General features: G+C 51.5%; 2 protein-coding genes across 4 annotated transcripts in view; one reads left to right on the top strand and one right to left on the bottom strand.

Moving 5' to 3' along the window:
• plcb3 (phospholipase C, beta 3 (phosphatidylinositol-specific)) overlaps positions 1 to 9,916 on the top strand; it is a 27,941-nt gene extending 18,025 nt beyond the window's left edge. The window contains exons 10-34 of the mRNA XM_084691468.1: positions 1 to 126; positions 436 to 593; positions 887 to 969; positions 1,079 to 1,163; positions 1,611 to 1,758; positions 1,866 to 1,967; positions 2,050 to 2,123; positions 2,204 to 2,300; positions 2,454 to 2,538; positions 2,958 to 3,082; positions 3,299 to 3,453; positions 3,578 to 3,739; positions 3,876 to 3,975; positions 4,180 to 4,284; positions 4,401 to 4,486; positions 4,724 to 4,853; positions 5,026 to 5,061; positions 5,271 to 5,380; positions 5,492 to 5,601; positions 5,957 to 6,116; positions 6,216 to 6,292; positions 6,489 to 6,578; positions 6,818 to 6,875; positions 6,980 to 7,066; positions 7,584 to 9,916. The exon at positions 1 to 126 is cut by the window's left edge and continues 21 nt beyond it. Of these exons, the coding sequence (XP_084547594.1) occupies positions 1 to 126; positions 436 to 593; positions 887 to 969; positions 1,079 to 1,163; positions 1,611 to 1,758; positions 1,866 to 1,967; positions 2,050 to 2,123; positions 2,204 to 2,300; positions 2,454 to 2,538; positions 2,958 to 3,082; positions 3,299 to 3,453; positions 3,578 to 3,739; positions 3,876 to 3,975; positions 4,180 to 4,284; positions 4,401 to 4,486; positions 4,724 to 4,853; positions 5,026 to 5,061; positions 5,271 to 5,380; positions 5,492 to 5,601; positions 5,957 to 6,116; positions 6,216 to 6,292; positions 6,489 to 6,578; positions 6,818 to 6,875; positions 6,980 to 7,066; positions 7,584 to 7,883 (2,849 nt within the window). The 3' untranslated portion in view covers positions 7,884 to 9,916. The remainder of the gene's footprint in view (positions 127 to 435; positions 594 to 886; positions 970 to 1,078; positions 1,164 to 1,610; positions 1,759 to 1,865; positions 1,968 to 2,049; positions 2,124 to 2,203; positions 2,301 to 2,453; positions 2,539 to 2,957; positions 3,083 to 3,298; positions 3,454 to 3,577; positions 3,740 to 3,875; positions 3,976 to 4,179; positions 4,285 to 4,400; positions 4,487 to 4,723; positions 4,854 to 5,025; positions 5,062 to 5,270; positions 5,381 to 5,491; positions 5,602 to 5,956; positions 6,117 to 6,215; positions 6,293 to 6,488; positions 6,579 to 6,817; positions 6,876 to 6,979; positions 7,067 to 7,583) is intronic.
• A 6,439-nt stretch (positions 9,917 to 16,355) lies between these two features.
• Positions 16,356 to 22,500, bottom strand: part of LOC146221699 (sodium/calcium exchanger 1-like) — a 19,770-nt gene continuing 13,625 nt past the window's right edge. The window contains exons 8-13 of one of the 3 annotated variants that reach the window (XM_084691155.1): positions 20,503 to 20,581; positions 19,668 to 19,719; positions 19,378 to 19,493; positions 17,982 to 18,081; positions 17,626 to 17,898; positions 16,356 to 16,735 (exon numbers count right to left, since the gene is read on the bottom strand). In XM_084691155.1, the coding sequence (XP_084547281.1) occupies positions 16,356 to 16,735; positions 17,626 to 17,898; positions 17,982 to 18,081; positions 19,378 to 19,493; positions 19,668 to 19,719; positions 20,503 to 20,581 (1,000 nt within the window). Of the gene's footprint in view, positions 16,736 to 17,625; positions 17,899 to 17,981; positions 18,082 to 19,377; positions 19,503 to 19,667; positions 19,720 to 20,474; positions 20,582 to 22,500 lie in introns of all 3 variants that reach the window. The other 2 variants (XM_084691154.1, XM_084691156.1) reach the window with 2 other exon arrangements.

The raw sequence follows: 22,500 nt of genomic DNA, 5'->3' as shown, positions 1-22,500 counted from the left end.
TCAGCAGATTCCTGGGGGGGGAGGAGAACACCATCGTCCCCCCAGAGAGACTGGACATCATAGACGATATGAACCAGCCGCTGGCTCACTACTTCATCAACTCCTCCCACAACACCTACCTGACAGGTACACACACACACACCTGACAGGTACACACACACACACCTACCTGACAAGTACACACACACACACCTACCTGACAGGCACACACACACACACACACCTGACAAGTACACACACACACACCTACCTGACAGGCACACACACACACACACACACACCTGACAGGTACACACACACACACCTACCTGACAAGTACACACACACACACCTACCTGACAGGCACACACACACCTGACAGGTACACACACACACACCTACCTGACAGGTACACACACACACACCTACCTGACTGTGTGTGTGTGTGTGATCCAGTGGGTCAGCTAACAGGGTTGTCGTCGGTGGAGATGTACCGGCAGGTTCTGCTGACAGGATGTCGCTGCATTGAGCTGGACTGCTGGAAGGGCCGCCCCCAGGACGAGGAGCCAATCATAACTCACGGATTCACCATGACCACCGAGATACCCTTCAAGGTGAGCGTGGCACTTCTTGTCTCTGTCACCTGACTTCCTGTCTTTACTTCCTGGTGCAGTGTGTTAGTGTCGGTGAAACTCAGACTCACTCTTCCTGTCCCTCCCTCCCCTCCCCTCCCCTCCCTCCCACTATTCCTCCCTCCCTCCCTCCCTCCCTCCCTCCCTCCCTCCCTCCCTCCCTCCCTCCCTCCCTCCCTCCCTCCCTCCCTCCCTCCCTCCCTCCCTCCCTCCCTCCCTCCCTCCCTCCCTCCCTCCCTCCCTCCCTCCCTCCCTCCCTCCCTCCCTCCCTCCAGGAGGTGATAGAGGCCATAGCTGAGAGTGCCTTCAAGACCTCCCAGTACCCCCTCATCCTGTCCTTCGAGAACCACGTCGACTCGTGAGTCACACACACTACACGCGCACCCACTACACACAACACACACACTATACACACACACACACACACAACACATTGGTTCACACACACACGTTCCTCTCTCCCTCAGAGCTAAGCAGCAGGCCAAGATGGCTGAGTACTGTCAGACCATCTTTGGAGACGCCCTCCTCATCGACCCTCTGGAAAAATACCCGGTAGGTCTGATCCCAGGCCAGCCCTTAACCCTAACCCTGTCTGTCTGTTCCACTGTGTCTGTCTCCTAGCTGATCCCAGGCCAGCCCTTAACCCTAACCCTGCCTGTCTGTTCCACTGTGTCTGTCTCCTAGCTGATCCCAGGCCAGCCCTTAACCCTAACCCTGCCTGTCTGTTCCACTGTGTCTGTCTCCTAGCTGATCCCAGGCCAGCCCTTAACCCTAACCCTGTCTGTCTGTTCCACTGTGTCTGTCTCCTAGCTGATCCCAGGCCAGCCCTTAACCCTAACCCTGCCTGTCTGTTCCACTGTGTCTGTCTCCTAGCTGATCCCAGGCCAGCCCTTAACCCTAACCCTGTCTGTCTGTTCCACTGTGTCTGTCTCCTAGCTGATCCCAGGCCAGCCCTTAACCCTAACCCTGCCTGTCTGTTCCACTGTGTCTGTCTCCTAGCTGATCCCAGGCCAGCCCTTACCGTCCCCCCAGGAGCTTCTGGGGAAAATCTTGATCAAGAACAAGAAGAAGCACCACCACCGCCCGACCAGCGGGGGCAGCATCCGCCGCCACACGGACCCCCTGGAGCAGGCGTCGCCTAGCAACGGCACGCACGCACTCTCACACACACGCACTCATAGTGTCACACATATACACACACAGTCTCTCACACACACCTACACACACACACTAACATGTAGGCTCATGCTTCAGATTGCCCTTTGACGGACGGGGAGGCGGGGCAGACGCTGTCCAATGGGGAGGAGAAGCTGCCTGAGGGGCTGGTCAAGGAATGCGAACCCCGCAAGTCGATTGGTGGGTTCACTTCCTGGTTGGGGGGATGGCGTGTTGAGGCTGATACACAGATCTTCTTAACTGTGTGTGTGTGTGTGTGCAGGAGGAGATGGAGAGAGCGAAGAGGATGAAGAAGATGAACCTGTAACCGAGCTGAAGAAACCAAACTCTGACGAGGTATGCTCCTTATCGCCCCCGCAGGCTGGAGGAGGAAGTGCTTGATTGATTAATGAACTACAACCCCCACCCCTCCCCAGGGTACAGCCAGCAGTGAGGTGATGGCTACAGAGGAGATGTCCACCCTGGTCAACTACATAGAACCTGTCAAGTTCAAGACCTTTGAAGTAGCCTCCAGTAAGGGACACACACACACACGCACTTCGTCACTCTCACACACACACACACACACATGCAGGTGTGTGTGTTCAGATCAAGTTCACACAGCCTCACCTGTTCTCTCTCTCTTAATCTCCACCTCTCCTCATCCCCCTCTCTCTCTCTCCTCAGAGAGGGATAAGTATTTTGAGATGTCTTCCTTTGTGGAAACCAAAGGCATGGACACCTTAAAAAGCTCCCCCATTGAGTTTGTGGAGTATCCTTGAATACTGTGTGTCTGAGGAGAGTGTGTGTGTGTGTGGAGAGTGTGTGTGTGTCTGAGGAGAGTGTGTGTGTGTCTGAGGAGAGTGTGTGTGTGTGTGGAGAGTGTGTGTGTGTCTGAGGAGAGTGTGTGTGTGTGTGGAGAGTGTGTGTGTGTGTGTGGAGAGTGTGTGTGTGTCTGAGGAGAGTGAGAGTGTGTGTGTGTGTGGAGAGTGTGTGTGTGTCTGAGGAGAGTGTGTGTGTGTCTGAGGAGAGTGTGTGTGTGTGTGGAGAGTGTGTGTGTGTCTGAGGAGAGTGTGTGTGTGTGTGTGGAGTGTGTGTGTGTGGAGTGTGTGTTAGTGTGTGAGGAGTGTGTGTTAGTGTGTGAGGAGTGTGTGTGTGCACCAGTGTATTCCTCCTTACCTGAGTGTGCAGGTACAACAAGCTGCAGCTGAGCCGTATCTACCCTAAGGGCACCAGGGTGGACTCCTCTAACTACATGCCTCAGCTCTTCTGGAACGTAGGCTGCCAGATGGTGGCGCTCAACTTCCAGACCCTCGGTAGGTCTGTCTCTCTCTCTCTCTCTCCCTCTTTCTCTCTCTTTCAACTTTCCGCCCCTCCTTTCCTGTCATATTTTCTCCTTCATCCTCACTTACTGAACTTGTACCCCTCCCTCCTCCCCCTCTCCCCTCTCCCCTCTTCCTCTCCCCTCTCTCCTCCCTCTCTCCACTCCTCTGCCCCTCTCCCCTGTCCTCTGTCCCTCCTCTCCCCTCCAGACCTGCCCATGCAGTTGAACATGGGTGTGTTTGAGTATAACGGGCGCTGTGGTTTCCTGCTGAAGCCAGAGTTCATGAGGCGGACAGACAAGCACTTTGACCCCTTCACCGAGAACATAGTGGACGGCATTGTGGCCAACACCGTCAAGATCAAGGTGTGTGTGTGTGTATGGTGTGTACAGATAGCTATGTGTGTGTGTGTAGTGTCTATGTGTGTGTGTCTTGTTTCCAGTGTACATAGTGTGTGTAGTGAGGGTGAGTGTTCCCCCCTCTCCCCAGGTGGTGTCAGGGCAGTTCCTGACTGATAAGAAAGTGGGCGTGTACGTGGAAGTGGACATATTTGGACTTCCTGCCGACACAAAGAGGAAGTATCGAACGCGGCCGTCCAATGGGAACTCACTAGACCCAGTCTGGGACGACGACATGTTTGTCTTTAACAAGGTGACAAAACACACACACACACACTCTGTACAAACACACACACACACACTACACACACAATCAGAAATATTTACTTTGCACTTTGTGTATAATGAAACGTATCATTATGTGTGTGCGTGTGTGTGTGTGTGTGTAGATAGTGCTGCCAACCCTGGCCTCTCTGAGGATCGCTGTGTTTGAGGAGAATGGAAAGTTCATAGGTCACCGGATCCTGCCGGTGTCTGCTATCCGACCCGGTCAGTCCCCTGGAGACCAGTACATGACATCATCATATACTCACACGACATACAGGGACCATACACAGATCCTCTGTATACATTCAGGGATCCATTGTATAATCACAGACATCTGAACCATGAGGAATCTCAACTTAAGATCTACTGGAATGTACTACAGTAGGTTGTAGTTTACGTGTGTGTGTGTGTGTCTTGGTCTCCTAGGTTACCGCTACATCTGTCTGAAGAACGAGCTGAACCAGCCGCTGCTGCTGGCGTCTGTGCTGGTGTACGCAGAGGCTCAGGACTACATCCCCAACGAGCACCAGGGTGGGACTACATTACCCACAACACCCCAGGGCTGCAGAAACCAAGCCCCCTTACAACAACATATTTGAGAACAAAAACGATTTCACTACATTACCCACAACCCCCCTTTGTTTCAGAGTATGCTGAAAAGCTGACAAACCCTACAAAGCATGTGGACCTGCGAGACCGACAGCTGTCTGCCCTTATGGAGGACAACAGCGAGGTGTGTGTCCGTCTGTGTGTGTCTGTGTGTGTGTGAGCATGAATGTATAAATGGTGATCTACCTATTTTGTTTTATAATTCCTTCCTCTCCCCCTCCCTCTCCCCCTCCCTCCCTCCCTCCCTCCCTCCCTCCCTCCCTCCCTCCCTCCCTCCCTCCCTCCCTCCCTCCCTCCCTCCCTCCCTCCCTCCCTCCCTCCCTCCCTCCCTCCCTCCCTCCCTCCCTCCCTCCCCCTCCAGAGGGTCCCTAACCAGCCCAAGGTGGGGTTGAGGGAGGGGGAGGTGGAGGATCCTGCCCGGATGTCCTCCCCCATCCTCGTCCCCCCGCCCCTCAACGACATCTACGACAACATGAACTCACCTCCGCCAGGTAGACACACACACTCACACACACACTCATATGTGTCTAATTGTCTGGATTTGTCAAATCCATCAAAGCTTCTGTGTCGTGTGTGAACTTTTCAGCCTCAGTGTTCATTGACAGTGTGTGTTTCCACTCGTGTGCGTGTGTGTGTGTTTGCCTGTGTGCGTTTGTGTTCCAGGCCAGAAAGAGGACCTCATATCCACAGTGCTGGCAGGTAAGACCAGGTCACATTTAGCACTGCGCTTCCTCATCTCCAACCTGTGCTTCAACACTCACCTGAGCTCACTATCGCCCCCAGTGGCTGGAGGAATGACCTTTGTTATGACCTTCCCTCCCTCCCTCCCTCCCTTTTCCCCCTCTCCCTCCCCTCCCCTCCCTTTCTCCCCCTCCCTCCCTCCCTCCCTCCCCCCTCCCCCTCCTCAGACCTCCATGTTCTCACTGTAGCAGAGCTCCAGCAGCAGAAGTCGTATCAGAAGCTGTTGAAGAAGCAGGAAAAGGACTTCAAGGAGCTGAGAAAGAAACACCTGAAGAAGGTGGAGCGAGAGACCACACACACACACACACATACACCTCTCTCTGTCTTAAAGATATCACCTCTCATCGTGTGTGTGTGTGTGTGTGTGTGTGTGTGTGTGTGTGCGCAGGTGTGGTCTCTGGGTAAGGAGCAGAGGACTCGGTGTCACCAGCTCCAGTCTGACACGCAGAGACGACGCAGCAAGATGGAGAAGAGCCTCAAACTGAGCATGAAGAAGAAGTAGGGAGGGAGGGGAGGGAGGGAGGGAGGGAGGGAGGGAGGGAGGGAGGGAGGGAGGGAGGGAGGGAGGGAGGGAGGGAGGGAGGGAGGGAGGGAGGGAGGGAGGGAGGGAGGGAGGGAGGGAGGGAGGGAGGGAGGGAGGAGGGAGGGAGGGAGGGAGGGAGGGAGGGAGGGAGGGAGGGAGGGAGGGAGGGAGGGGAGGGAGGGAGGGAGGGAGGGAGGGAGGGAGGGAGGGAGGGAGGGCTTTTTACATACATCTAGTATGTTTAATGTGTTTATTGTTAATGTGTGTGTTATTGATCTGTGTGTGTGTGTATATTGACCTGTCTGTGTGTGTGTGTGTGTGTGTGGCCAGCGAGCCCCAGGAGGAGATGCAGCAGCAGCTGTCTCTGCTGGAGCAGGAGGTGCAGCAGCAGACTGTACAGCTCAGACAGTGGCAACTGAAGGAGCTCCTGCAGCTACGACAGCAGCAGCACACTCTGGAGAGAGAGAGGAGACACGCACACCTGCGAGAGGTACACACACACACACACCTGGGGGAGGTACACACACACTCTCATAACACACACTCATCTGTGTTTGTGTGTGTGTGTGTGTGTGTGTGTGTGTGTCAGGCGTACCAGAAGCTGAAGGGGACGGCTCATGACTGTCAGGCTTCCCAGCTGAAGAAGCTGAGAGAGATCTGTGACAAGTAACACCCTCCTCACATGACCTTCTCCATACACATCATATCACATGACCTTCTCCATACACATCATATCACATGACCTTCTCCATACACATCATATCACATGACCTTCTACATACACATCATATCACATGACCAGGTCCTCATCTAAAGCTTGTCTAGGCCTGTATGCTCATTCCGTGTGTGTGTGTGTTCCCAGAGAGAAGAAGGAGCTGCAGAAGATTCTAGACCGTAAGAGGCAAAACAGCATCAGCGAAGCCAAGACCAGAGACCGGGAGAAGGCAGAGTCGTAAGACCCACTTCCTGTCTGTCACATGACCCACTTCCTGTCTGTCACATTACCTACTTCCTTTCAATCATATGACCTACCCCAAACTTCTTGGAAGTTCATGCTAGAAGGGCTCAGAATTCAAACATATCCCTCCCTCCTCCTCCCTCCTCTCTCTCTCTCTCTCTCTGTCTCTCTCTCTCTGTGTCTCTGTCTCTCTCTCTCTCTTTTTCCCCCTCCCTCTCTCTCTATCTCTGCAGGGAGTCTAATGAGATCAACAGGAAGCATATCCAAGACTCAGTCAGTCTAATCCGCGGGGTGAGTTTAAAGGCCACAAACACACACACACACACACAGACACACATACATACAGACGACGTAGTCTCAAACCCTCTCCCCCTCTCCCCCTCCTCCCTCCTCAGTTGGATGGTGCTCAGTGTAAGAGACAGGAGAAGCTGCTGCTTCGCCAGAGAGAGATCCTGCAGCACATAGATGAGGAGCAGCCCCTGGTGAGACTCACACACACACTAACTCACACACACTAACACACACACACTAACACACACACTAACACACACACTAACACACACACTAACACACACACACTAACACATGTACTGTGCACACTAACCCCTGGTGAGACTCACACACTCACACACACACTAACACACACACACTCACACACACACTAACACATGTACTGTGCACACTAACCCCTGGTGAGACTCACACACACACTCACACACGCACTAACACACACACACTCACACACACACTAACACATGTACTGTGCACACTAACCCCTGGTGAGACTCACACACACTAACACACACACACTAACACATGTACTGTGCACACTAACCCCTGGTGAGACACACACACTCACACACACACACACACACACACTAACACATGTACTGTGCACACTAACCTCTGGTGAGACACACACACTCACACACACACACACACACACACACACACACACTAAAACATGTATTGGCCACACAGTTTCTCTTCTCTCTGTAGTTGCAGTCTCGTCTGGAGAAGGATTTGGAGGCGGAGCTAGAGAGACTACCGGAAGAGATCTGCCAATACCTGCAGGCGGAACTCGAGAGCAAGGGTCTCCGTAGCGATGCCCTCTTCTCCTCATCCAATCACAACAGCCCTGGCTCGGGCCCGCCCTCGAATTGCTCGACGCCCACTTTCGCCTCGACGGCCAATAGGAGCACTTGGAACCGGAGCTTGGACAATAGCAGAGCCTCATTGGTGGACTCCTCCTCTTCCTCTACTCCTGTCCTATCTGAGGCTGAGCTGTCGATGATGTAATTTAATGTATATGCTATGGGAATCGCGGGTATTTACTTAATGGACTGATTTTACCTAATTGCTTTTTTTTGTTATACCTCCTTAACACATTTGTTTTTACTTATTTGGGGGGATTTCATATTAGCTTTAATTGTTGATTTGTCTGTTCATCAAATTTCTTTTCCATCAGTCTTCTTCAAGACACAGTAACCAGGTCTGGCCACTAGATGGTGACATGCTAGTAGTGTAGTAACCAGGTCTGGCCACTAGGTGGTGCTGATCTATCAGGAGTTGGTAAGCAGCTTTGTATTGGAGGTGGGGTTAGATTGAACCAGGTGCAGATTAATGTCACCAAACTTTCTTTCAGGAGAGAGGGGGATGGATGATGGTATGAATGGATGGAGTGAGAGAATGAAAGAGGAATCTGAGTTTCACAGTCCCCTGTGTGTGTGTGTGTGTGTGTGTGTGTGTATTTGTGTGTGTGTGTGTGTGAGTGTGTGTATTTGTGTGTGTTTCCAGGGGTTTTGAATGTTTCACAATATTAGACACACAGACAAGTTTGAATTAGAGTTTCTGACCTATGACTTCTGTTTGGCCAATCAAAATCCTGCCCCAGAGGGGAGGCGGGGTTAGAAGGGCCATCTGTTCTTTGCTCTGTAATCCCTCCTCTACTGTTGTGTGTGTTTGTGTGTTAGACAGTGTGTGTGTGCCCCTCTTTTCTCCACTTCTCCACTCCTCTCTCTCTCTCTCTCTCTCTCTCTCTCTCTCTCTCTCTCTCTCTCTCTCTCCTCTCTCCTCTCTCCTCTCTCTCTCTCTTTCTCTCTCTCTCTCTCTCTTTCCTCTCTCCGAGATTAAATAATGTGGTGCGTCAATGTCTGACACCAAACCAAAATGGTACTTTGATCCTAAAAGCTTTTCAGACTGTTCCTTCAAGACGGCGTGTTGCCATGGAGATGAAGGCTGTCTTTCACCTTCATCTCTCCTGACTACTGTTGCCGAGGAGGATGTGTCTGTGGTTCGCTTGTAGACACTCTTCATCGTCATCTTCTTCGCTGTTCACAGTCCTCGTTCGATTTTCATTTGAAACAATTTTTTTTGTTTTAATTTAAAAGTGAATTTGCATAAACTTTTTTTTTTTTCGTTTTTTTTTTACTATGATGTTTAACATGTTGATTTATTTAATTCTGTTGCCACGGGGATGGTGGGTGTTGCTCCAAACGGTTGTTTATATTTTACGTGGTTGGGGTTGCCCCGGTAACCTTATGAATATCAGTCCATGATGTGTTTTAGCTTGGGTCCCTATCTCCTCCCCCACAGCCCCCACAACTCTTCTCAAGAAAAAGTATTTAAAATAATGTTGCACTCGTATCTCCTGTAAATTCGTACGATTTTGAAATGCTTGATCTGAATCTAAATTGACGACCACTATAAATAATTAAACCAGTTAGTTAGTTAGTCGGGCAGGTTAGGTAACTAGCCCGCTGTTTGGTTTAGCTTGTCCAGTTAGTCCATGGACATGAGTGTGTGTGTGTGTGTGTGTGAGTGAGTGTGAGAGAGAGTGTGTGTGTGTGTGTGTGTGAGTGTGTGTGAGAGAGAGTGTGTGTGTGTGTGTGTGTGTGTGTTTGACAGAGAATGTGAGGTCAGTATGCTAACGCTGGTAGCAAGTTTCCCATCCATAAGACTCAGGCCTGGGGGTGAAATCAGTGTAGCCTTAAGGGCTAGCCTAATCTCCACATGTTAGACAGTCTCTCTCTCTCTCTCTCTCTCTCTCTCTCTCTCTCTCTCTCTCTCTCTCTCTCTCTCTCTCTCTCTCTCTCTCTCTCTCTCTCTCTCTCTCTCTCTCTCTCTCTCTCTCTCTCTCTCTCTCTCTCTCTCTCTCTCTCTCTCTCTCTCTCTCTCTCTCTCTCTCTCTCTGTCTTTCTCTCTCTCTCTCTCTCTTTCTCTCTCTCCTTCCCTCAGGCTGGCTCCCAGGCTGCTGGCTGTCATGTCTTCTTAGACTCCATTCCTCCATCACTTCTCAGATTCTCAGAGAGAGGGAGACACCAAAGTGTAGAGGGAGGGAGGGAGGGAGGGAGGGAGGGAGGGAGGGAGGGAGGGAGGGAGGGAGGGAGGGAGGGAGGGAGGGAGGGAGGGAGGGAGGGAGGGAGGGAGGGAGGGAGGGAGGGAGGGAGGGATGTTTCTCTGGTTTGCTTGACACTGTAATTGTCTCTGTAGTGTTCGGTTTACCTGCTAATTAAAGGGATTATAAACATGACCATTAGGAGGAAAATATCAATGATAATAATATAACACGGCACAGCCATTTGACTGTAATTCAATAAATACTGAACTTTTGTCTACAGACAGCTAGTTACAGTTTTGTGTATTTCAGAGTTTGTTTCAGAGAGAGTGTGTGTTTCAGTGAATGTGTTTCAGAGAGAGAGTGTGTTTCAGAGAGAGAGAGTGTGTTTCAGAGAATGTGTTTCAGAGAGAGAGTGTGTTTCAGAGAGAGAGAGTGTGTTTCAGAGAATGTGTTTCAGAGAGAGTGTGTTTCAGAGAGAGAGAGTGTGTTTCAGAGAGAGAGTTTTTTTGAGAGAGAGACTGTTTCAGAGAGAGAATATGTGTTTCAGAGAGTGTGTGTTTCAGAGAATGTGTGTTTCAGAGAGAGAGTGTGTTTCAGAGAAAGTATGTGCTTGTTCATGTGTCCTGTCAAGTTGTTCTGACAGGAAGTTGTGTAAGATTACAGGAGGAAGTGAGAATGGCTACACAACAGTATCCGCCCAGGTCATCTCAGGCACCAGTGTGTGTGTGAGAGAGGGAGAGAGCATGTGTGTGTGTGTGTGTGTGTGTGTGTGTGTGTGTGTGTGTGTGTGTGTGTGTGTGTGTGTGTGTGTGTGTGTGTGTGTGTGTGTGTGTGTGAGAGAGAGTGACCTCACCCTAACACCAATACTTCTCAGATACTACTATGTGTGTGTGAGAGAGGGAGAGAGTGACCTCACCCTAACACCAATACTTCTCAGATACTACTATGTGTGTGTGAGAGAGGGAGAGAGTGACCTCACCCTAACACCAATACTTCTCAGATACTACTATGTGTGTGTGAGAGAGGGAGAGAGTGACCTCACCCTAACACCAATACTTCTCAGATACTACTATGTGTGTGTGAGAGAGGGAGAGAGCATGTGTGTGCGTGTGTGTGTGTGTCTTATACTCCTGGATCTTTCTCTCCCTCTTTCTCCCATTATTACTCACACACCCTTTCTGACTCTTTCACACACACACACACACACACACACACACACACACACACACACACACACACACACACACACTGCTACATCTGCTTTAATGACACCACTGAGCAGCTTATGATGCAGACTAGAGATTTATACTTCCCATTCATCCCCCTCTTCTCTCTTTATCCCTCCCCCCTCTCTCTATCCTCCCCCCTCTCTCTATCCTCCCCTCTCTCTATCCTCCCCCCTCTCTATCCTCCCCCCTCTCTCTATCCTCCCCCCTCTCTCTATCCTTCCCCCTCTCTCTATCCTCCCCCCTCTCTCTATCCTCTCTCTATCCTCCCCCCTCTCTCTATCCTCCCCCCTCTCTCTATCCTCCCCCTCTCTCTATCCTCTCTCTATCCTCCCCCCTCTCTCTATCCTCTCTCTATCCTCCCCCCTCTCTCTATCCTCCCCCCTCTCTCTATCCTCCCCCCTCTCTCTATCCTCTCTCTATCCTCCCCCCTCTCTCTATCCTCCCCCCTCTCTCTATCCTCCCCCCTCTCTCTATCCTCTCTCTATCCTCCCCCTCTCTCTATCCTCTCTCTATCCTCCCCCCTCTCTCTATCCTCCCCCCTCTCTCTATCCTCCCCCCTCTCTCTATCCTCCCCCCTCTCTCTATCCTCTCTCTATCCTCCCCCCTCTCTCTATCCTCCCCCCTCTCTCTATCCTCCCCCCTCTCTCTATCCTCCCCCCTCTCTCCATCCTCCCCCCTCTCTCTATCCTCCCCCCTCTCTCTATCCTCCCCCCTCTCTCTATCCTCCCCCTCTCTCTATCCTCCCCTCTCTCTATCCTCTCTCTATCCTCCCCCCTCTCTCTATCCTCTCTCTATCCTCCCCCCTCTCTCTATCCTCCCCCCTCTCTCTATCCTCTCTCTATCCTCCCCCCTCTCTCTATCCTCCCCCCTCTCTCTATCCTCCCCCTCTCTATCCTCCCCCCTCTCTCTATCCTCTCTCTATCCTCCCCCCTCTCTCTATCCTCCCCCCTCTCTCTATCCTCCCCCCTCTCTCTATCCTCCCCCCTCTCTCTATCCTCCCCCCTCTCTATCCTCCCCCCTCTCTCTATCCTCCCCCCTCTCTATCCTCCCCCCTCTCTCTATCCTCTCTCTATCCTCCCCCCTCTCTCTATCCTCCCCCCTCTCTCTATCCTCCCCCCTCTCACTATCCTCTCTCTATCCCTCTTTTCCTGTCTCTCTAACTTAACTTTTCTCTCTTTCTCTCATTTACCCATCTCTATCTCTCATTTCTCTCTCTCCTTTCATCCCTCTCTCTAAGAACCACTCTCCCTCAGAAGCATGTTATCACTAGATAATCATCCCTCCCTCTTTCTCTCCAGGTGTGACAGGAAGAGGCATGTTTACACTTGTTTATTCATTGTGTGTTTGTTTGTTGTTTACTAGTTCCACAGGTGTCATGGGCCTCTGGTACCAGGACAGGCTGTGTCATGGAGCGTGTCATTTCCTGTCCCCACAGGAAGTGTGTCTGTTGTCCCAACCTTTTCTTTCTGTTCTAATTAGTCTTATCTGCCCTTCTTTGGTTCTGTCTCTCTCTCTTTCCTTCTCTTTTCATCTCTTTCTACGTTTTCTATCAACTTTCCTGTCATCTTTCCACAAAATACTTACCTTCTTCCCTATCTCTCTCTCCCTCTCTCTCTCTTTCCCTCCCTCTCTCTCTCTCCCTCTCTCTCTCTCTCTCTCTCCCTCTCTCTCTCTTTCCCTCCCTCTCTCTCTCTTTCCCTCCCTCTCTCTCTCTCTCTCTCCCTCTCTCTCTCTCTCTCTCTCTTTCCCTCTCTCTCTCTCTCTCTCTCTCTCTCTCTCTCTCTATCTCTCTCCCTCCCTCTCTCTCTCTCTCCCTCTCTCTCTCTTTCCCTCCCTCTCTCTCTCTCTCTCTCTCTCTCTCTCTCTCTCTCTCTCTCCTCTGAGACTGTTGTCTATTCCCTTCATCTCTTCGTTCCTTTCCGATGGAGGAGTGTCACGCTACCATGGTTTCCGGCGGTTGCCGTGGGAATAACAGCTGTCACTCTGTTTGATGTCAAGCGCTTCCATTAAAGTATAGTAGGTGTGCACACTTACATTTCCATTACACACACACACACAAACACACACACATACACAAAGACACAGACACACAGGAGTCCAGGTTTGAGGTTTAATTGAATAAAAGGTTTGGTCTCGGTAAACAGTTATATTTAGTTTCTTAAAAATAACGTATGTTTATGTTCCCTACGATGATTCCAACACAGTTAGCCAGAATGAGCCCTGCAGTGACTCCCATGTATGATAGGATGAACACACACACACACACACACTTTCTTAACCCCCTCCGTACCCTCTCGGACACACACACACACACACACATGATCTCTCACTGTTTCTCAGCCCCCCCCACCCAGCACCCCCTTCCACACAAACACACACACACACACGTAACACACCAGAATGACAGACAGTCATCTCAGTAGAACATCTCAGGTACGAGGGGGACGAGGGGGAGGAGGAGGAAGGAACGTTGATATCAAAAGCACTTAGTGAATCGTCATCCCTCAGAAGACTGTATGTTATGATAACGACTCTATACAAGGGTCTGTGAGAGTGTGTGTGTGAGAGAAAGGAGAGTGTGTGTGTGTGTGTGTGAGAAAGGAGAGTGTGTGTGTGTGTGTGTGAAAGACAGACAAGACAATAGAACAGGAAACACCCTAATCAATAGACTGCATGCACACACACACACACACACACACACACACTCAGACAGAGATTTGAAAGTGCTGATAAGGGCTGAGAACTTCTCTATCACACACACACACTAAAGTTAAAACAGTGATAGGGGGGAGTGGAGGTCATACTGTCTATGGTTCAGTCCAACCTAGCCCAGTCCAGTCGTCCTGTGAGTGATTGTGTGTGTCTATACGTGTGTGTGTGTGTGTCCTGTCTGGTTCAAGGGGTGGACGACTCTTGGATCAGAACCCTGGGTAGCACTCCAACACTGACATCTATTAGACACACACACACTAATGCACACACTCATATATACCCCCACACACACCACACAGGGATAGAAAAACACACACACACTCACACACTGACAGACAGAAACACACACCAAACAGGAAGACAATAGCTGTGGAAGATTGTCGCTAAGCAACAGGGGGCTCTATAAATACCTTGTGCATCCTCTTCTGGAACGCCTCCAGAACTTTATATAGACACTCACACACACTCACACACACACACACACTCACACACACACACACACACACACACTCGACCTTTCTCTCATCCCTTCTTTCCATCACCTGCTCCCTCTCTCCTCTTTTTGATTCTCTTAAATGTCCTCCTCTTCCTTACTCTCCTCCCCTCCTCTTCCCTACCTCTCTTCTTCCTTCCTGAACAATATGTTGAAGACTGGACTGGTTTTAGTTTGTCTGGTCTAGACTGGTCTGTACTGGTTTGGACTGGGATTTAGTGGACTGGACTGGTTTGGACTGGTCTGGTCTGGACTGGAGCAAACCACACATGCACTAGAATCTAGACCTGTTCTAGAACACACAGCCGGTAATCATGGTGACAGCAAAGTTGTCATCCCATTGGTCAGAGTTCAGGGTTCTAGACCCTTGAAACTTGACCCTTGACCTTCCCATGGGAGCCTAAGGTGTCCGACCTTTAAAACTTCACATCCAGAACGTATCTTAAACACCAAATAGTCTCTTAAATACAATACTGCACACAGTTTAAAAACATCATCATCATCGCTGACTTCTAATTCTTCCTTTCGTAGCATTCAAATGAGTTTGGTCCACACTCCCGTGTGCTTCAGTCGCTGACCGGACGCTTTGCCCGTAGCCCAGCTTCACCGGGGTCGGCGTCAGGTCACGGCGTCCGGTCACGGCGTCCGGTCACGGCGTCCGGTCACGGCGTCCGGTCACGGCGTCCGGTCACGGCGGGGTCAAAGCGGTCAGGACGTTACGGCATCGTTAGTCCACGAGCGCGTCGCGCTCCTTTACCGTCGCCGCGACGACCCCTCTGACCCCTCTGACCCTGGCATCCGGCCGAGCGAGCGTTTCCTCAGCTTCAGGTCAACAGTCGTCCTTCACTCCGTCACTACACGCACAGCAACAACAACACATCTAGAACAGCAACGCAGGTCACCAATCAGAGTACAAAAAGGAGTCAAAGAAGGCTTGGGATTGGCTCAATAGGAGCAAAGGGGTGGGGTCTAAATCCTGGGTCAGATAGTAGTTTCTTTACAAATGCTGAGGAGGGTGAAGGATGGAGGGATGGATGAATGAGGGATGGATGGCTGAGGGAGAGATTGAGGGATGGATGGATGAGGGATGGATGAAGGATAGGGCATGAAGAATTTGATCACAGAATTTCCCAGAACAAGAATAAGGCAAGAAAGATGGAGTGATGGAGGAGAGGGATGGAGGAGAGGGATGGAGGGATGGAAAATAGGTCAATAATAAGAGGAGATTGAGCTCAGATAAGGCTCTCTGTGAGCAGAGAGGCAGAAGGGGGGAGGCGTTGATAAACCGAAAATGTTACTGTAACAGGTGGGGGGGAATATCTTCATTTGCCATGGTAACAAGAGTGAAGGGGTCCGTTACCATGACAGGGGTGGAGAAGGGGGGGAGGGTGTAACTTATTATTTACATAGTCTTCTATACTTTCTCTCTCTCTAAATCCTTAAATGTTCTGCACCCTACTCAGTTCTCAGCCTTCATGGTCATTCCTCCCCCCTCCCCCTTCCCCCCTCCCCCCTCCTGGTTGCTAGGATTCCTGTCCTCTTCATCCATCTTTCACGTCCTCTTCTCTTCTATTCTCTCTAAAAGCTCTCCTGTCTCCCTCCCCCCTCCTCTCCTCTCCTCTCTCCCCCTCCTCTCCTCTCCCTCTCTCCCCCTCCTCTCCTCTCCTCTCCCTCTCTCCCCCTTCTCTCCTCTCCTCTCCTCTCTCCCCCCTCCTCTCCTCTCCCTCTCTCCCCCCTCCTCTCCTCTCCTCTCCCTCTCCCCCCTCTCCTCTCCCTCTCCCCCCTCCTCTCCTCTCCCTCTCTCCCCCCTCCTCTCCTCTCCCTCTCCCCCCTCCTCTCCTCTCCCTCTCTCCCCCTCTCCTCTCCTCTCCCTCTCTCTCCCCCTCTCCTCTCCTCTCCCTCTCTCTCCCCCTCTCCTCTCCCTCTCTCTCCCCCTCTCCTCTCCTCTCCCTCTCTCTCCCCCTCTCCTCTCCTCTCCCTCTCTCCCCCCCTCCTCTCTAGAAGCCGGGGATGTGGCAGTAGGCCTCCAGGGAGGCCAGGATGATGTAGAGGAGCCACATGGAGACGAACACCAGCGAGGTGGCCATCTTGACGGCCCTCGGCCCCCCCAGCTCCCCCCCGGCCACGCCCGGGCGTCGCCGGTACAGCAGCGTGCACACGCACAAGCACGCCATGATGGTGAAGAGCGTGACGGAGAAGGCCAGCGAGCCGGGGTCCACCAGGAACGGCTTGCCCTTTGACCTCCAGTAGACGGCAGCGATGGACCACGCCACGCCGATACCCAGGAAGACGTTGACAGCGTTGCTACCGGTTACGTTGCCGATGGAGGCGTCGGCGTACTGGTCCTGGATGGCGGCAACCTTGCTGGCGAAGGTGTCTGAGAACGAGGGAAGAGGAGGGGAGGGGAGGGGAGGGGAGGGGAGGGGAGGGGAGGGGGAGGGGAGGGGAGGGGAGGGGAGGGGAGGGGAGGGGAGGGGAGGGGAGGGGAGAGGAGGGGAGGAGAGGAGAGGAGGGGAGAGGGAGGGAGGGAGGAGAGAGGAAGGACAGGAGAGGAGGGAAGGAGAGGAGAGGAGAGGGAGGAGAGAGGAAGGAGAGGGGAGGAGAGGGAGGAGAGGAGGGGAAGGGAGGGGAGGGGAGGGGAGGGGAGGGGGAGGGGAGGGGAGGGGAGGGGAGGGGAGGGGAGGAGGGGAGAGGAAGGAAGAGGGAGGAGGGGAGGGTAGAGGGAGGGAGGAGAGGGAGGAGGGGAGGGTAGAGGGAGGGAGGAGAGAGGAAGGAGAGGAGAGGAGGGGAGGGGAGGAGAAGAGGGGAGAGGGAGGAGGGGAGGGGAGAGGGAGGAGAGTGAGAGGAGGGGGAAGAGAGAGGAAGCAGGTGATGGAAGGAGGGGATACAGACAGAAAACGTGAGAAACAATTTATGATGGAAAACTCATAAAACACCCAGAGACACAAACACACACACACCTTGTCCCAAATGGAAGCCATAATCCACACCTCAGTGACTCCACACTAACAGCAACACACACACACACACCTGGGTACCAAGGCACGCACAGCCACATCATACTCAGAAAATGAGGAGAACCCAGGTGTTTCTTTCAGACAAACACAATATAAAGACACACCCCCCCTCCACCCCACCCCCCCTCCACCCCACCCCCCCTCCACCCCACCACCCCTTCACCCCACCCCCCCTTCACCCCTCCCCTCCACCCCCCCCCCCTTCTGCCCCCCCTCCCCCCTCCTCCCCTCCACCCCCCCCTCCTCCTACCAGGCACGGAGGTCCCCAGGGCGACGAACACCACGGCGGTCACGGAGTCCTTGAGCCCCACGGTGCAGCCGAAGTGAGAGGCCAGGTCTCCGGTGAGGGCGGTCAGCGCCCCGATGAGGCAGATGGACACCAGGAAGCAGGCCCAGCCGTTCCAGTACTCCGTGGGAGGGACGAAGGCAAACAGAACCTTCCAGAACACGGTGAGGAAGTGCATGATGTAGTCGAAGCAGGAGGGAAGACGCTCCTCGCCGCTCTCCTCCTCGTCATCGTCACCTGGGGGGGGGGGAGGGGAGGGGTGAGGGGGAGGGTGTGATGATGTGTGTGTGTGCGATGATGATGTGTGTGTGTGTGTGTACCTGCGCTGACCGTGACAGCACTGACAAACTGCTCCCTCCAGCTGCTGCTGCCCACCACCAGGGCTAGGTTGGTCTTCTTAATGAGCTTATCTACTGTGTTCTACACACACACACACACCATCACACACACACACACACACACCATCACACACACCCCATGACAGGAACAGGAGAGTTAGTTGACTTAACTAGCCACATGCAGCTCAAACCATCTGGCAGCAGAAAGAACAGTGATGAGTTTCAGATCCTTTCACAGCATCGGGGTTATACCACACGCAGGAGTTACCACACGCAGGAGTTACCACACGCAGGAGTTACCACACGCAGGAGTTACCACACACAGGAGTTACCACACACAGGAGTTACCACACACAGGAGTTACCACACACAGGAGTTACCACACACAGGAGTTACCACACACAGGAGTTACCACACGCAGGAGTTACCACACGCAGGAGTTACCACACGCAGGAGTTACCACACACAGGAGTTACCACACACAGGAGTTACCACACGCAGGAGTTACCACACACAGGAGTTACCACACGCAGGAGTTACCACACACAGGAGTTACCACACGCAGGAGTTACCACACGCAGGAGTTACCACACGCAGGAGTTACCACACGCAGGAGTTACCACACGCAGGAGTTACCACACACAGGAGTTACCACACACAGGAGTTACCACACGCAGGAGTTACCACACACAGGAGTTACCACACACAGGAGTTACCACACGCAGGAGTTACCACACACAGGAGTTACCACACGCAGGAGTTACCACACACAGGAGTTACCACACGCACACACAGAGAAAGGAAACAGTGTTAGGAAGTCATAGTCCAGTTGTCAGACATGCACACACACACATTAGAGAGAGAGACTATAAGAGAGAGAACCTGCTCAAATCTTCTCCTCAAAATCTGATCCACGACACACTGCACACACACACACACACACAAACATACACCCACACACACATATGCACGTACACACACATACACACAAAAACAAAATCAATGAACAAATACACACAAGGCATGACACAAACACAAGTTACAATACAATCCTGTCAGACAAACACACACACACACACACACCTTCAAACACTACACTCCTAGCCAACCCCCCCCCCCCCACCCACAAACACACACACACACACACACACATCTAGACATTTAGCAGACGCTCTTATCCAGAGCCACTTACAGTGAGTACAAGGACATTCCTCCGAGGCAAGTAGGGTGAAGTGCCTTGCCCAAGGACACAACGTCATTTCCACGGACGGGAATCGAACCAGCAACCTTCGGATTACTAGCCCAATTCCCTAACCTCTCAGCCACCTGACTCTGAATTGACACACACACAGCCCGTCCCAAACACACTCCCTGGTACCTTGAACTCGTACGACTCCTCGATGACCACCTCCAGCCTGGTGTTGTCCCCTAGAGAGGGACAGCCCATCTTGGCCACGTCCTCCTCCCCCGCTCCCACCTGCAGCTTGTTCTCATTGGAGTCTCCTAGGAGACCAGCAGACGGACAGGTCAGGGCAGCCAACCGGGGAGGAGGAAGAGGCTGATCAGTTAGTGGTAGTTCCCCTCACTGTCTCCCTCTCTCCCTCTCTCTATGTCTCCCCCTCCCTCTCTATCTCTGTCTCTCTCCCCTGCCTCCCTCTCCCTACCCCGCCTCCCTCTCTCTCCCTCTCTCTATCTCTCTCTCTCTCCCCCGCCTCCCTCTCTCTCCCTCTCTCTATCTCTCTCTCTCTCTCTCTCTACATGACCATGAGTAACAGTCAATCTTCATCAGGGCTGTGGTTTCAAGCTAAATATGTATATACTTGTCTGTGTGTGTGTGTTTGTGTATGTCTGTGTGTGTGTGTGTGTGTCTGTGTGTGTGTGCGTGTACACACTAGCGTCTGTTTGCTAACCGAGGCTAGCATTGTTGCTACATAATTAAAATCTGACATGCTGTTATCTCTCTAGCGCCTCGAGAGCATCGAGCTAGTTAGCGATAGCGCAGAAAAACCCAATTATTCTCTAAGTAAATGAATCACACCCCAGAGCCGCAAGCTAACGCTAGCTAGCGATAGCGGCGAAGAACCCAATTATTTTCCATGTAAATGGAACGTGTCTGGAGGGCAGGAGAACGTGTTCTGACACAGAGACATATGGACCTGTGTGTGAGTGTGTGATTGTGTGTGTGTGTGAGTGTGTGACTGTGTGTGTGTCTGTGTGTGTGTGGGTGTGTGTGTTATAATTAAGGATGAATGAAGACAGAACTGATCATTAAAAGGAAAAGGACAGAAATAAGGCTGAAGGTGAGATCTCTGTCCTTTATCTCTGTCCTTTATCTCTATCCTTCTCTGGGGGGAAAAGTGTTTTCTTTGGCTATCAACCTTGATAGGCAAAACACACACACACACACTCTCACACACACACACACACTCTCTCACACACACACACACACACACACACACACACACACTCACACACCATGCCTCTGGCCTGTCTCCAGGAGAACTGGTTCCCCCAGCTGGATGGTAAAACTCTTGTTCTTCTCATACTCCTCATCATCAATAATCTTCACCTCAATGATCTTCCTGGAGGGAGGGAGGGAGGGAGGGAGGGAGGGAGGGAGGGAGGGAGGGAGGGAGGGAGGGAGGGAGGGAGGGAGGGAGGGAGGGAGGGAGGGAGGGAGGGAGGGAGGGAGGGAGGGAGGGAGGGGGGAGAGGGAGGGAGGGAGGGAGGGAGGGAGGGAGGGAGGGAGGGAGGGAGGGAGGGAGGGAGGGAGGGAGGGAGGGAGGGAGGGAGGGAGGGAGGGAAATACAGTGTGAGTAATGTACAGTAATGGTTCAGGAAACACACATCTCACCACATTCAACACACACGTGTCATATCCCCTAGCTGTGCACACTCTATAGCTTACACATCATTTACACACACACACACACACACACACTGTTCATAGTCATGAATCATGGATGTTATCTTGAACATCACAGATTGCGTTTCCCACAGTGACACGTATTGCACTAACTCTAACAAACACATCATGTGTCAAATTGAATTCTATTTCTTTTTTCTTTGCTGTGTTTGTCATCAACCCTTCTGTATTAAACAGTATATTGTGCATAATATAATGATATAACACATCATTACATAATACATACAGTGTGCACTGAACTACATACACATATTGGTATAACTTAAAGTGTATTAGAATGAGTTCTACTGAGATCTATTTCAATTTTAGACTTTGTTTCCACTATTAGAGATTGGTTTCCTTTTCATCAGGGTAGTACATTACACACACACATGGACACACACACACACACACACACACTTAAATCTGTAGACTGTATTGTTGAATAGCCTAAGCAAGCAGCAGACTTTAAGTTATAAATAAAGTTACGACCTTCAAAGTTATAAATAGAGTTTGACATCCATTGTTCTCTTTCAGGAAGTGACTGACATAGTGACATGTTGATTGGTTGATACTTTGCATTACTGTAATGAAAAGCTTGGACTGAAACTTTCCTTCTCTCCTCCATCCCTCCATCCTTCTCTCCTCCATCTCTCCATCCTTCTCTCCTTTATCCCTCCATCCTTCTCTCCTCCATCTCTCCATCCTTCTCTCCTCCATCCCTCCATCCTTCTCTCCTCCATCTCTCCATCCTTCTCTCCTCCATCTCTCCATCCTTCTCTCCTCCATCTCTCCATCCTTCTCTCCTCCATCTCTCCATCCTTCTCTCCTTTATCCCTCCATCCTTCTCTCCTCCATCCCTCCATCCTTCTCTCCTCCATCCCTCCATCCTTCTCTCCTCCATCCCTCCATCCTTCTCTCCTCCATCCCTCCATCCTTCTCTCCTCCATCCCTCCATCCTTCTCTCCTCCATCCCTCCATCCTTCTCTCCTCCATCTCTCCATCCTTTTTGTGTTTCTTTTCTCATTTATTTCCCTCCATTCAAGCTGACCTTTCTCTCACTCTTTCCTTTTTCTCCACGGAAGTCTCTGAAAGTGTCTGGCAAACGGATTGATGAACTGCGAGATGTCTGTGTGTGTGCTTGTGAGCGTCTCAGAGACGCTTAAAGCTTCTAATTTTCCTGAGTGAGTTTGATTTATAAACGTGCATTACCTGGCTTTACATCACTGTCTCTACCCCCACACACACACACACACACACAGAGACTCTCACACACATAGACACAATACAGTTTCCGTTCATGAATAATCCACACACTTTAACACACTGTAATACTATAATTCACAAACTCACACACACAAATACACACTCACAAACACAGAAACACACACACACATACACATGTACACAAGTTATTCGAACACGCTAGTCTGTCTGTTCTACAGGATTAATATCTGGGAGCACTTTTGCAGATTGCATTGAGTCACGAAAGAAACACACACAAACACACAGTGCTCTCTGTCGACGTTACATAACAGGAAAGCGATAAGCGTATTTAATCTAGTTACTCTGTCTCTAGGATATTAGAAAGGAGGA

Source organism: Hypomesus nipponensis, chromosome 25 (genome assembly GCF_054491055.1).
Source record: "Hypomesus nipponensis isolate SF chromosome 25, ASM5449105v1, whole genome shotgun sequence".
NCBI lineage: Eukaryota > Metazoa > Chordata > Actinopteri > Osmeriformes > Osmeridae > Hypomesus > Hypomesus nipponensis.
This window is presented reverse-complemented; position numbering and strand designations above follow the sequence as displayed.